Raw genomic sequence first — 15,420 nt, forward strand, 5'->3', positions numbered from 1 at the left:
TGTATTTTTGAACAGTGAAATTTTTGTTACCTTTCTCAGCAGGTCGGATGCTGGAACTAGAACAGGGATATCCTACCCTTCAAGGGGAAGGATTGTTGGACATGGATATTGGTGCAGGGGAGAGGGGAACTATAAGGAGGAGAGGCATGGATAAGGAGACCATGATTTTCTTGCCACTCATTTTTTTATGTTGTTTCTTATCTTCGCAATTCTTTCCTGGATTCTGATTTTTAAACTAAATTAAATTTTCTTTTGACTACCACTTTGGACTCTGATTTTTTTTTTTAATTTCCTGGTGAAGCAAAGGATAATGAGAGGACAGTGCGCTGGTTTTTATTTTGTATTTTTTTGTTGTCTCCTTAACCCTTCCTGAAACTCCCCTTGCACAGCAGTTGAAACCAGTGATTTTTAACTTTGAAGACCACAGGCATATCTTTGCCAAGGGCAGGGGAAGTGGATCTTTCCTCCCATCCCCCGCTGGAGGAACCCCCGGTATCGTAGCACCCCAGATGCAGCGCACAGCCCATACAGGGGTACCGCTACAAAATAATTCAGAGGAAAGATAAAACTCCTTAGGGGTGAAGGGAAAACATGATGATATCTACCTTGGAAATTGCCTCTAGCAGATGCTGCTCCTGTAACAGACCATCACGTATGCTCATCTGAGAGCATCTTAAAATTCAGCATGCGATTTGTAACCCCAGGTCACCAATATAAATTCACAGTTCCAATTAGAAAATGACGTCTGGAACTCTACCCATTTACTGTCCAGGATGAGGAAGCCTTTCACTTTGTTAATTCTGATGGTGTTGTTGGATATTAGGAGGAGGGAAAGAAGGATGATAGCTTTCTTTCGGAAGGGTTTCTCTGTTTTCTTTTCATGGTGATATACTGAAGATCGACATGAGAAGGAATCTCCTAACTCAGCAGTGCTGCCTATCAGCTAGTTGTGAGCACCAAATGCTGTAGGAGATGCTCTTCACGCCTCTTCCAGTCATGCAATTAATCACTTTCACCATGCAATGGTCCCTAAAAGATAGAGAAGGCCTGAATCTTATTCTTCTGTGCCAGGAGTCCAGCTATCTCTCAAGAAGGAAAGGGCTAAGTTCACACTCATGTGTTGAAGAGCTTCAGAGGGTGGTCAGGTGTTCTGTTTTATACAAAACAGTCATGTTCTTATTTATTTATTTAAAATATTTGTTAATCACTTTACAGATTTCAATAAATCACTTAAAGCGCTGTACAAAATTAAAACAAGTTACACTATATAAAAACTAAAACATTAATTCTGCAACATAAAACATCAGCACAACTGGTCATCCAGGGACTGATAATCAAAAAAAAGCTGAGCTCCTAAATTTAGGCCTCCAAGGCCTGGGTTCATCATTCTGCTATAAATAAAGATATAGTGGAATGATGAGCTGTGAAAATTAAGCGGTGGTGGGGGGGGGGGGTGATAGTGAGCTGGTGCTGCATCGTGGCGGTACGTTTTCGCCCACCGCGGTTGCAGCTTCACTGCACACTATCGGCCCCATAGCGCCAATGAAATAGCTGTAGCCATTTCCAGCACTACTGCGGGCGATAATGTGCAATACATTATCGCCCGCACACTAGAGGCCCCTAATTTCCCTAAATGTTACCTAAACTCCTCCCCTTTCCCTCATTTAAATGTTCAAATCGCAATGTGGTAGTTATCTTGTGCGTTAGGGTGTTATGAATGAAGTTAATTGTAAGTACTTTAGAAATGTTTCCTCTCAAGTTTATGGTCAATCTTTAAATATTTCTCCTGACCTTGCTCAAGTTACTCAGTGTAGAAGGAAGGGCTTTCTTGCTTTCAAACAGGAAATCAGATCTTTAGGTTTTTCGTTCATACTTCATTATCCTTGCAACTGTGTTATCAAACGTTTCATTTTTTTCCAACCTGAACAATAGAAAGTTTTTTTTGGAATCTCAAAGACCCATAACCTCCTCCCCAGTATCTACTAATTTATAGGGGCATTTATATTTAATTCTCTGCTAGTTTTATAATTATGTTAATGCCATTTCCTATACTAGTTTCTTTATAATTCTCTCTTAATTTCTTTGCTCCTATCTTCAAAATTGTAGTGCTTGAGTTTGGATGACAGTATTATTTGTATTACTTTAATAGTGTATTATAAAGATATTTGGCAGTTTTCTATTGTGGATTCCATATATTTCTGTGACAAAGTAATATCTTGGTTTTGTATTTTTGAAAATCTATGAATAAAATATATTTTAAAAACACTAATGCAAACACCACGGATCTTAAAACTTTAAACTCCAGAAATGGTTTCAACTGTCTCACCCATTTCAGTCTTAAGTAAGCATTGGGGTAGATTTTCAAAGGTTTACGCGCGTAACCCTTTAAAAACCCTCCTGCGCGTGCCAAGCCTATTTTGCATAGGCTCGGCGGCGCGTGCAAGCACTGGGACACGCGTATGTCCCGGGGCTTTAAAAAAGGGGCGGGAAGGGGGCGGGGCGCAGGTCTGGGGGTGGTCTGGGGCGGGACCGAAGCCTCCGGCACAGCGGCTGTGCTGGGGTATGACACGCTGGCAGCTGGCCGGCGCACACAAGATACGCCTGCCAGAGGCAGGCATAAAAGTGAAATAAGGTGGGGGGAGGGATTTAGGTAGGGCTGGGGGGTGGGTTAGATAGGGGAAGGGAGGGGAAGGTGGGGGGGAGCGGAAGAAAAGTTCCCTCCGAGGCCGCTCCGATTTTGGAGCGGCCTTGGAGGGAATGGGGAAAGCCATCAGGGCTCCCCTAGGGCTCGGCGTGCGCAAGGTGCACAAGTGTGCACCCCCCTTGCATACGCACAAATGTACCCTGCGCGCGCCAATTCGAAAATCTGCCCCATTGTGTACTACCTGCTGCAACTGCATTTTCGTAGTCAGAGTGTAATCCAATCTGACTCCTAAAGATTTCACTTCCTTCATCATAACCATGACCATCCCTCCAATGTTTGGCCTACATTTATCAGCAACTACCCCAACCCACAATATCATAGTTTTATTAGGGTTCACGACTAATTTACTTTCTGTCAACCAACACCCAGTCATCTTTTTTTTCACTTTATTTTTAATATTTCAAACAAATTACTTCACAAGATTACACTTGCTTTAAGGAAAACATGATGGTATATGAAAACAATAATGGGCACCATTTAAATAAAGAAAACAACTATAATCCATCAATATAAGACCACATCATGGGGAGAGAATAAAGAAGAAAAATACATTTTCAATGAATCACCAATTAAATTTTTGGAGCCCTCCTAAATGATAGGCTAGGTATTTCCCAAACTTGCAGACACAGATTTGTTTTGTAAAAAAAAAAAAGCCTCCAGCTTCATTGGATTTATAAATGAATATCTAACTCCCAAGAAATCAATAATACACTTGCAAGGAAACCATAATACAAAACTAGCACCAAGAGCCAAAGCTCTATGCCTTTTTAATAGAAAAACTCTCCTCCTGAATTGTGCTTCCTTGAATCATTTTATCTCTATTATGCCCTAATGGGGCCACAACCTGAATGTCATCTGCATATATATAAATGGAATCAACTTCCCCAGAGGAGCTAAATACACATTATAAAGAATTGTGGACCTCGAAGATTCCTAGGGTTCCCCATACTTCACGTCCTTTAAAGAGGAACATAGCTCTTGAAAATTAACCATCTGCATACACCCTTGTAAGAAAGAAGTAATTCATCCCCAAACCTGCCCAACTATTCCCACTTGCCTGCAGCGGACTAACAATATCCCATAGTCCACTAAAATAAACATGCTGGATAAATGAAGTGACACCACTAAGACCATGTGGTCAACATCTAACTGGGGTAGTATTTCCTCCATCAAAGCTACCATGATGGTTTTTGTAAAACAACTCCAACTAAATCCAGCTTGCACCTCATCTAACTCCCTAGTATCTTTCAAGAAACTGGAAAGCTGGATGTTTTCCTATGCCCTACTTATACAAGAACAAAATACACAATTGTCCTGTTTTTTTCAATCTGGATGGGCACAAAATAAACGATTTGGCTGAATTTGACTGAACTGCATACATGCAAACCCAATAAGGAATAAAAAAAAAACCCAAAGCACTGGCTAAATTACTACAAACTCAAATTAATCAAGTTTACTTAGGGAATTGCCACTGCTATTAATTGCATCAGTAGCATGGGATCTTCTTAGTGTTTGGGTAATTGCCAGGTTCCTGTGTCCTGGTTTGGCCTCTGTTGGAAACAGGATGCTGGGCTTGAAGGACCCTTGGTCTGACCCAGCATGGCAATTTCTTATGTTCTTATGTAGAAATAAATCAACAAAAAAAACCCCAGGGTAATTGTGTATAAATTTTCAGAACTAGATTAGAATTCTGTGAGAGCTAAATGTTTGAGTGTGTTTCGGTCTTTGCAATTTCTTTTAGTTCCCCTGAGGCAAAATACGGGCCTTTGTTGGGATATGTCATATAACATCGTTGTATGTTATCACATTGTTTGCAAAAACTGTGGTATGTATAATATAAAAACATCTGGAGAAACAGTATTGGGGCTGCTGGGGTGATACCCTCGAAGGCGCTGCTTTGATGGGTGAAAAGCATTGAAAGAAGCTTTGAGATGGTGGGATGTGTTTAAACACTGGTTGGGGGAATGAAGGAGTGATATATGCTGATTGGAGTATCATTTTTAAGTTAGCTGCTTTACCTTTTCTTTGAGATATTTTAATTTGTGCTTGCAGTTAGGTTGGGTTGAAAAGGGGTGGGAAATGGTTCTTTGTATATGATTTATTTGTTGATAAACAGTTGGCACCATTTGTGTGTTGACTATATGTTCATTTCCATTTCTTCCCTTTTTAGGAGAGGATCTGCTCTTTTGAGACCATCTCTAAGAGTTTTCCCCACCCTTGTGTAGTGATTGGCTGAGCTCCCCTATATAATGTAGGTAGAGCATGTTCAAGGCATGTTTGGTTGTAGGTTTAATTTGGAAAGGATTGGAGATTTTGCTGGTGATCCCAGTGAGCCCCACAGCCTACAAGATTGGATAGCAGGGAGAAAACCTATTTTTGGGCCTTCACAGACAAGGAAGGGTTTTTTTCTCTTGGAAAGACGCAAAGAGGAGAGTTTTTGTCTTACAGAGAATTGGGCCTGTTATTTTGTGACCTGGCCAACCCGGAAGGAAAGCCCCCCCCCCCCCCCCCCTTTCTGGATTGAGGCTGCATGTCTGTCTACCAGTTAAGCGGGCTTGTAATAATCAGAAAGAGATTTATCGGGCCGAAGAAAATTGTTGTTTCCTATTTTGGAGAGGAATTATTTTGGCCTTCACCTTCCTACCCCATCTTGAGAAATACTATTCTTTTTCTTATCACTGGGAAAGGACACTGATTCAAGTATGGAGATTGATAAAGAGACTGTAATACTGGGAGTTATCATTCTTTTGTTCATGATAATGATGATTTTTGATATTTTTGCCTGGATCTTATTTTATGTTGCAAGAAACATTTTTGTTTGAACACCACTCCACTCCCAGCCTACTGCATGTTTATGTTACCTCCTACTTGAAACTGTTTGAAGAAGATGACCTAAGTGAGTACCATTTGAATCTGTGAAAGCGAGGCATAGGGAGTTTAAGAAATTAGGGCTTAGACCTCCTTCCGGCCGGTGGAACCCCAGCACCCAGAGTCAGAAGTCTGATTTGTGAGGGCTGTAAAAGTGATTGTGACCCTGAGACTTGCTCTGACCCCTGAATTAGGAACTTGTAAACCAGGAGGGGGTTACATGTGTTATTTATATTTGTGGTGTTGTATAAATTTTGCATTGTGTATTTTACAAATGTTTATGAACATATAAAAACCTATAGTATCTGAATGTAATCCACTTTGAAGTGCTGAAAAAAGTGGAATATAAAATCTAAAATAAATAAATATTAAAATTATATTAAAGATATATTTTGTCTTTTCTATTTTGATTATGTTAATTGTATAAGATTGTTATATGGAATAAGATGTAGTTTTGAAAATTTATATAATTACCCTGTATTAGTTTTATTGAATTTCATACATGACAAACAAGGGAAGATCTAAGATTTTATAAAGGGATAGTGTGGTGCATCATCATCATATTTTTATTCCTTCCCTGTTCTCACTCTTCTCCTCCCTTTTGCTTTCTTCCCCTCCCTTCTGCTCGTTCCAGGTCTTCTCCGACTCTCTCCACATGTTCCTCTACATCTACTGCCTCTCATTTATCTTTATTTCCACCAGGTTCTCATTAGGTACATGCGCTTCTCCCTCAGGTCCCTCCCCATCTCTCATCCCCCTTAAACTCCCCACTTATGTTCCTTTCAATTTCTTCCTTCCTCCTACACAAGTTCCTCTTCATCTCCTCCTTCGACTTCTATAAGTTTCCTCTTCATCTCTACTTTTCTGCCCTCTTCATCCACCCCTGGCCTGGGATTCCCTTCTTTTTTTTATTCCTTTATTTTCTGTGATCAGGAAACATAGGCAGGGGAGGAGGAGCAGCCACAGAGACAGGGAGTGCATGCTTATTGTGCTCTCATGCATTGGCCTGCTCCCACTGCCACAGATCTGCCTGCTAGGTGTTGCAACCGTCTGTCTTCGAGGGCTTCACCCCGCCTACCTCTCACTACTTGCGGCTCCTCCCGCTCACCTCTGACTACTGGCTGCCGTGGCGTCTGTTTGCTGTCCTCTCTGGCGTCCCGGGACCGGCTTTGGTGTTGCCTCCCGCCATGCTCCTTCAAGGTACCTTAGGGCGCACACGCACACTCCGCCCTCATCTTTATTTCCACGTTGGCGTGAATCTCAGGGGCGTCCCCCTGATATGACGTCACGCTGCCCGGATATTTAAGCCTATAGTATTTGCTAGCTCATCAAGTTAGCAACGGTATCTCTACAGATGGGATTCGCTCTCCATACCGAAGCTACTCTGCCACTCCAGTGCTATCTGGAACTCTTACACCCTTCGGGGATGCTAACGGGGTACCCACTCCTCGGGGGCCTCTTCTGCTTCTTTCAGGTGCTATCAGGAAACCGGTACTCGCTCCTCGAGGGCCCATGTTCCCTGAGTCGCTGCCTGCATCTTTAAACCTTCCTACTTGGAAGACTTCACTAATAGTTTCCATCTGTGAGTACAACTACCATCTATTCCACAGAACTGCTTCACTGGAACCAGGTACTCGCTCCTCGAGGGCCCATGTTCCCTGAGTCGCTGCTTGCATCTTTAAACCTTTCTACTTGGAAGACTTCACTAACAGTTTCCATCTGTGAGTACAACTACCATCTATTCCACAGAACTGCTTCACTGGAACCAGGTACTCGCTCCTCGAGGGCCCATGTTCCCTGAGTCGCTGCCTGCATCTTTAAACCTTTCTACTTGGAAGACTTCACTAACAGTTTCCATCTGTGAGTACAACTACCATCTATTCCACAGAACTGCTTCACTAGAACCAGGTACTCGCTCCGCGAGGGCCTTCCCTCTGTTCCGGTACCAGACCTCTCATCTAGTGGAATCTCTGTTACTGCTACGTGAGTACAATACAACTGAGTCTCCCTGCTCTAAGGGATCAGGTACTCGCTCCTCGAGGGCCTGCTCTCCCTGTCTCGGAGCTTCTCCTAATTCTACCTGGGACTCTGAATGCTTCTCATTGTGTACTCATAACTCTCAGTCTCTTTCCACTACAGCACTGCCTAGCAGAGGACTCGCTGTTCTAGCATTCTGTGGGAGACCTGCCTATCCGGGCTCAACATCCATTACTCACCACTGCCACCTCTGGTGGCTTCCAAAACTGTTTGATAAAAGATTCAAATCTGTGTTTGTGTGTCCAGAATCTAGCCTGACACTGTGGTCCCTCACGGGACTGCCCCCTGTGGGCGTGGTTAACTGCCACAGTGTCCAAGGATCCACCCAAACATCAATAACCATAACACTAGGGTGGAAGAAAGTAGAGGAAGGTTGACCAGTTAAACATGGTAATGTTTGGTGCAGCTTTTACCATGGGTATATAGTTCGGTATATAAAAGCTATAAATAAATTTATAAAGTTCGGTATATAAATAAATAAATAAATAAATAAATAATAAATAAATGGGGATGTCCTGTATTCTGGCGATACACCAGCAGCCTACCAAATTCCCATACCTGTTCTGTTTCCGTTTCTTGGAGCTTTTCTTTTTCTTCTTCTTCACTGGTGAGGGACTATAGGAAGGAGACCTGAAAAAACATCAGGGACATGTCATTCAGAGGAGCTGGGATTCTGTCGCATTCTATAAAGGATTGAATTTTAGGGATTTGCAGAGGTAACATTTTTGTTTTGGTTAGTTTATATTTTTTCTAATTCACCTCCATTAATTTGGTTTGTTTCAAATTTAAAAAAAATAATAATTTTTTTATTCCATTTGTTTTTTCAACCTATTTTGAACTTCATAATTGGGATTTCCTAACCAATTTTACTAAAACTTGTGGGTGGACTTCATCAGAAAGGTGGAAGAGACCTTCAAGGCACCAAGACTGTGACAAAGTGACAACAAAAAAGTCACTTGAGTAGCCTAGGACCCCATAAAGGGGCAAAAGGGTACCAGCAATGGCAGGAGTTCTCCAAGGAACCTGAGAGGTGCATAACAGCAGCAAGAGTGGCAAGAATTTCGGGGGTAGGGAGTGCGGCAACATTTCAGAAACCTCTTTTAAGGAAGGCCCAGTTCTGCCTTGCTGTTCACCAACAGTGGCAACTAAGCTGAAGCACTCCCACTGACTCTCCCCTACATGGACAAAAACTAGAGATGTGAATCGTGTGATCGATCGTCTTAACGATCGATTTTGACTGGGGGGGGAGGGAATCTGATCGTCGCGGTTTTGTTTTTTTTTTAAATCGTTTAAATCGTAAATCGGGGGAGGGCGGGAAAACCGGCACACTAAAACAACCCTAAAACCCACCCCGACCCTTTAAAATAAATCCCCCACCCTCCCAAAATGTTTTAAATTACCTGGGGTCCAGTGGGGGGGTCCCGGTGTGATCTTCCACTCTCGGGCCACGGCTGCGTTAATAGAAATGGCGCCGGCGCTACCTTTGCCCTGTCATATGACAGGGCAAAGGCAATATGGCAATACGGCCCTAGTGCATGAGGTCGCTCCCGGACCCTGCTGGACTTTTGGCAAGTCTTGTGGGGGTCAGGAGGCCCCCCCAAGCTGGCCAAAAGTCCCTGGGGGTCCAGCGGGGGTCCGTGAGCGATCTCCTGCGCTCGTGACGTCGGGGGACAGGAACCAAAATGGTGCCGGCGCTACCTTTGCCCTGTCATATGACAGGGCAAAGGTAGCGCCGGCGCCAATTCTATTAACGCAGCCGTGGCCCGAGAGTGGAAGATCACACCGGGTCCCCCCACTGGACCCCAGGTAATTTAAAACATTTTGGGAGGGTGGGGGATTTATTTTAAAGGGTCGGGGTGGGTTTTAGTGTGCCGGTTTTCCCGCCCTCCCCCTTCCCCTCCCCCGATTTACGATTTTTGACGATAAATCGGGCGAATTCCTATTGTATCGCGCCTCTAACGATTTTTGACGATTTAAAATATATCGGACGATATTTTAAATCATCAAAAAACGATTCACATCCCTAACAAAAACCATCAGGATGTGCTTCCACCCACACTGACTCAGTCTCTCACTGCCTTCCTCCTCACTACTGGCCCCAGATAGCTAGCAATTGCAAACACCACTGCTGCCGTTTCTGCTGTTTCCTCCTATCCCAGCTGGTAAGCAAGTCAGTGGGAAGGGGGGGGGGGGGGGGAGGCACAAGGCTGAAGGTTCACCTGGGGTGTCCGATATCCTTCCACTAGCCCTACACTCTGGACTGCAGGGGGCGCTAAAGGCAGATAGTTTCTGAGACTGTGTGAAAACTCTATGACCTGTGCAGCAGTTCAGCAAAGAGACTTTGTGAAATTGAACTCTCATCTTCTGTAGCATCAGTTATAGCTCTGTGCATCCTATGGACTGTGCAATATAACAGTAACAGAACTATGTACTAAAACTGAACACATTTTCTTTTATTTTTATGATTCTTTGTAGCACCTTAATGCATAATCCAGTTGCCACAGGGAACCATTTTACTTTTTGTGCCATTGCGATGTCATACATCACATAACTCTGCGAAATAACTGTAAATCTTTTACCTTTGTAACTGGTCTCTTAGGGGATGATGTCCTCATCAGTTTTAGGGTTTGGTGGTACTTCAGTGCTCTATCAGTTGGTGTAGTGAACTGTGGGTAGATTAACCTCGCTTCAGAGGTAGAAATCATCTCTGAAGCTAACCTGCCGGTCCTGTCCCGGAATTCAAATAAATAGGGATGTGAATCGTGTCCTCGATCGTCTTAACGATCGATTTCGGCTGGGAGGGGGAGGGAATCGTATTGTTTCCGTTTGGGGGGGTAAAATATCGTGAAAAATCGTTAAAAATCGTTAAAAATCGAAAAATCGAAAAATCGAAAAACCGGCACATTAAAACCCCCTAAAACCCACCCCCGACCCTTTAAATTAAATCCCCCACCAAATAACTTAAATAACCTGCGGGTCCAGCGGCGGTCCGGAACGGCAGCGGTCCGGAACGGGCTCCTGCTCTGAATCTTGTCGTCTTCAGCCAGCGCCATTTTCCAAAATGGCGCCGAAAATGGCGGCGGCCATAGACGAAAAAGATTGGACGGCAGGAGGTCCTTCCGGACCCCCGCTGGACTTTTGGCAAGTCTCGTGGGGGTCAGGAGGCCCCCCACAAGCTGGCCAAAAGTTCCTGGAGGTCCAGCGGGGGTCAGGGAGCGATTTCCCACCGCGAATCGTTTTCGTACGGAAAATGGCGCCGGCAGGAGATCGACTGCAGGAGGTCGTTCAGCGAGGGTTCCGGCGCCTCGCTGAACGACCTCCTGCAGTCGATCTCCTGCCGGCGCCATTTTCCGTACGAAAACGATTCGCGGCGGGAAATCGCTCCCTGACCCCCGCTGGACCTCCAGGAACTTTTGGCCAGCTTGTGGGGGGCCTCCTGACCCCCACGAGACTTGCCAAAAGTCCAGCGGGGGTCCGGAAGGACCTCCTGCCGTCCAATCTTTTTCGTCTATGGCCGCCGCCATTTTCGGCGCCATTTTGGAAAATGGCGCCGGCTGAAGACGACAAGATTCAGAGCAGGAGCCCGTTCCGGACCGCTGCCGTTCCGGACCGCCGCTGGACCCGCAGGTTATTTAAGTTATTTGGGGGGGGGGTTCGGGAGGGTGGGGGATTTAATTTAAAGGGTCGGGGGTGGGTTTTAGGGGGTTTTAGTGTGCCGGCTCACGATTCTAACGATTTATAACGATAAATCGTTAGAATCTGTATTGTATTGTGTTCCATAATGGTTTAAGACGATATTAAAATTATCGGACGATAATTTTAATCGTCCTAAAACGATTCACATCCCTACAAATAAATGCAGACATAATGGGCTGGTGGGACCCCTAAACTGCTCTGGCTTTATTTATAAGAGAAATTAGTTGAACAGGAAGCAGCAAGTTTTAGCAGTTCTCAGTTTCTGTAGAGGGTAGTCAAACTATTAAACAACAATTTTTAGATGAAATCTCATCCTCAGCTCCATTAAAACTTTGGGTGTTATTTCTCTTAACCAAGCTGTGCTAGCTTTGTGCTGCTTTTGGGCAACCAGTATGATCTTGGGGTCATTTCCTTGGGATAAACTCAACTAGCTTCCTCTACTTCTGTGCACCCGGTGCTACAGACTTGCTGTATATTTCACCCCTTCTTTGTTCCACTGAAGAAAATCCCATGGTAGTCACACATCTATGTATAGGATTCAAACAGATCCTCCAAGGTTGGGGATTCCAACTTGGTGTTCAACGTGGACCTTCCAGGAGCCACAATTTGCCCAGTCTGTGAGCTAGCTGGGGTTCCCCTGAATCATGTTGGCTGGTTCTGCTTGCAAGATCTTTTAGTCCAACAGCTAATCTCAACAATTCCTGCTCCTTTGCCTCTGAAGTGGTTTTGTCGTTGACTATGATAAACAGTAGATTTCTTTAGTGCCCTCTCTCCAGTTTTAAGGTAAATTTGATCACTCCCCACGTGCACCATATCCTGTGTTCCTCTAGTGACCAGGTCTAAAATAGCTCTCCTCCTTGTTGGTTCTTTTTCCAGTGATCCATGAAGCAGTCATTTATTTCATCCTGGAACTTAACCTCCTTAGCATGTCCTGATTTAACATTTACCCAGCCAATACTGAGATAATTGAAATCACCCATTATCACTGTGTTGTTGATTTTGTCAGCTTCCCTAAATTCTGTAAGCATTTCATTTGTTTGCCTGTTCATTCTGGCCAGGCAGACAGAAATATACCCCCAATGCTATTTTATCCCCCTTTTCTTATGGAATTTCTATCCATAAGGATTCTACAGTGCATTTTGTTTTTTGCAGAACTTTTATCCTGTTTGACTCAATGCCACCCCCTCCGCTAGTTTCATCCATCCATATAATTTGTACCCTGGTATCACAGTGTCCCATTGGATATCCTCCTTCCACCAGGTCTCTCTGATGCCTATTAGATCCCCCTCTTCATCCAGTGCAATACACTCTTAACTCTCATATTTTATTGTTTAGTCTTCTAGCATTTGTATACAGATTTTTCAAAGTATGCCTTTTGTTTGAATTAACAACTTGCTCATCAGTTGACAGGAGAAATTTAGAATCTTTTAAAGGGTATCTGCTCATTATTTAGCACCTGGGCCACAACTGAAAGGAATTTTCTTCTGACGTGCCACTTCGCCTGGTGTTTAAGTTCAGCTACGACTGTGTGGATATTTGCTTCTTCATTGTAGATTTACCAAAATATTTTGTAGATTTTAAGCTTTAAGGTTCTGAGTGCCCACTATTAGCCCCAGTACAACAGTCAGACTGCCAGCACCACAGGGGAACACCCTCATTAACAATCATTTAGATCCAGTAACCAGCGTGAACTGCAGGAGTCGATTCTAATTAATGACATTTGCAGTTGAACACGATTGGAGCCCATGCATTATATCCTGTTAGTGTCACAGCTCTCAACCTGCTGACTTCCTAATAAGTGAGATTTTTATGATTTTCAGTAGCTATAATGAAGCAGTTCTGCTAGTTGTAACACTATTGAAGTTGACAAGGATGAGCGAAGGGTGAAAGCAAGTGTGGGCTCAATGGCAAAGATCATGGAAATGAGCAAAAGATTATTTTGTGATCCAAGCTCCTTAGTACTGCTGCCTTTCTCAAGTGTTCTGCTGGGCAGCCAAAAAATTGTTTGTTTGGGGTCTTTTTTGGTTTCATTTTATGTTTTATTTTAATGCGCACTAAATTTTTTAGAGTACATTAAATCAATTGAGTGTGCACTAAAATATTAGCACACACTAAAAAAAATTAGTGCACATGGAAAGAGCCTCTGATTTCCTTACCAGAAGAGAGTACTAACTAGCATGGGTAGGCTAAGAGAGATTTAGTGAAGAGAGGTTTAGGTTTTGCTCCCCACCCTGTGAGAGCTGCTGATGGTTTGCTCCAGCTGTTTATCTCCACCAGGTACCATCTTAGGAGCATGGAATTTTAGTTGGAATTCCTGAAGGCAGCAGCTCTCACTCTCCTGTTATTTATTTTCTAAAATATCTTATAAGGACTGTAGGATTTTTCCTTTTTGTGGGTCAGCTTATCAACCTGACTTACTTGGTATTGCTTTTTGCTCTTTTAATCTATTTTTGGGAGACTTCCATTTGTCAGACTCTTGTGTGAGCTGTACACATAAGATTGGGGCAATGCTGTGTATGGTTAAATCAAGGGAAGGGAAGATTCAGACTGTGTGCTAGAACTCCTTCAGGATTTCTGTGACCCAATGCAACGGACTTTCAAGCTTCAGTCGGTTTCTCTGACAGTAACTATCTCCTCATTTTGGAGGCAGGGAAGTATTTTCACCCTTCCTGTCTCAGATTTATTTTCCCTAACCCAGGCCTGTGTTTGCTGCTGCCTCTGGTATGCTACACTTGAGAGGAGAGTGTCCTTCTGGTACTTCATAAGGAGAGCTAAAGCATTTAAGAAGGCTTCAGAAAAAGTATGAGAATTGGAATTTATGTTCTGATAGATTATTGGAACTTTATTCGAACCACTCAACAGTGGGGAAAATCAGGGACAAAACTGGAAGTTTGAAGGAGGCGTAAGTTTTCTTCAAAAGCTAAGTGATTGGAGAGGAGGATATGGATTTCTAAGGAATCGGCTTCCAGTAAATTAAAAGACTTGACTAGAGGTGTCAGGTCACAAATTTATTAATCGTTTCATCTGCCTAATTATTCTCTGACTTTATTTAAACTCTGAATTGAATGCTGTAAATATTCTTCAATTATAGGAAAAAAAAACCCCTCATCCTCTGTAGCAATTAATTACAAATAACTGAAAAGCACACACATTGGAAATCACAAAATTAATTGAAAAAAGTTGTTTCTTTTCTATTTGTCTTTTTCTTCAGGAGACCTTCATAGACAAATGAGCATGCAAAGCTCTTATTTAAAAATGGTAACTCACCATGTATTAACCACTGAAATGTGCTACTGCTCCAAATCTTTAATCACAGGTCTCATAAATTCATCCGAAGCTTACAAAATGTTTTCCTTTTTTTGGTGCAGGGAAAAAAAGACTTTAAATAGTTAACATTTATCTCATATAAAGTCCTTTAAGACAACGTTCAAAAATAGATGCCAACCCGACACGAGTCGTGTTTCACTGATTCATCTTGGGCTGTGTCCAACAAACTATTAAGTCAACTATTCAGTGATAGCGGGTCATCTTCCTGGATAAGGTTTCCAATAAAAAAACGTTCTGTAGTCTATGGAGTGTACATATGAAACAGTGAAACACAATTCATGTTGGGTTGTCTTAACAGACTTCGTATATTACTTATTTAAAGACTTTTTTATATCCATCAAAAAAAGAAAAATGTTTTGTAAGCTTTCCGATGAACTCATGAGACCTATGATTAAAGATTTAGAGCGGTAGCACATTTTAGTGGTTAATACATGGTGAGTTACTGCTTTTAAATGAGAGCTTTGCATTCTCATTTGTCTATGATGGTCTCTTGAAGAAAAAGAAAAAAAAACTTTTTCAAATAATTTTCTAAATATTCTTCAGTTGTCTAATTAACGCTTAGTAAAGAAGTTGGAAGCTACATTGCTTCTCAGTGTGCTTTTTGGATGCAAAAGACTGTGACTATTATTAGTGCTGTTTGCAGAGGAGGAAAATGAGCTGGTACAGTGTTAAATGCAAAAGGGCCTTGAAACTTTGTTTCCCCCACAGGCAGACCTGGAACTCAGCTGTGTAAATCTGAGGGATCCTTCTCACCCAGGGGTTACACACACACAAATTGAAATGAAACA

The 15,420-nt window shown here is 42.8% G+C and overlaps 1 protein-coding gene across 1 annotated transcript in view; it reads right to left on the bottom strand.

Moving 5' to 3' along the window:
- The window catches only part of SRRM4 (serine/arginine repetitive matrix 4), a 131,017-nt gene that overhangs the window by 105,813 nt on the left and 9,784 nt on the right, over positions 1 to 15,420 (bottom strand). Inside the window, exon 3 of the mRNA XM_029572094.1 lies at positions 8,168 to 8,239. Coding sequence (XP_029427954.1) covers positions 8,168 to 8,239 — 72 coding nt within the window. The remainder of the gene's footprint in view (positions 1 to 8,167; positions 8,240 to 15,420) is intronic.

Source organism: Rhinatrema bivittatum, chromosome 11 (genome assembly GCF_901001135.1).
Source record: "Rhinatrema bivittatum chromosome 11, aRhiBiv1.1, whole genome shotgun sequence".
Lineage (NCBI taxonomy): Eukaryota > Metazoa > Chordata > Amphibia > Gymnophiona > Rhinatrematidae > Rhinatrema > Rhinatrema bivittatum.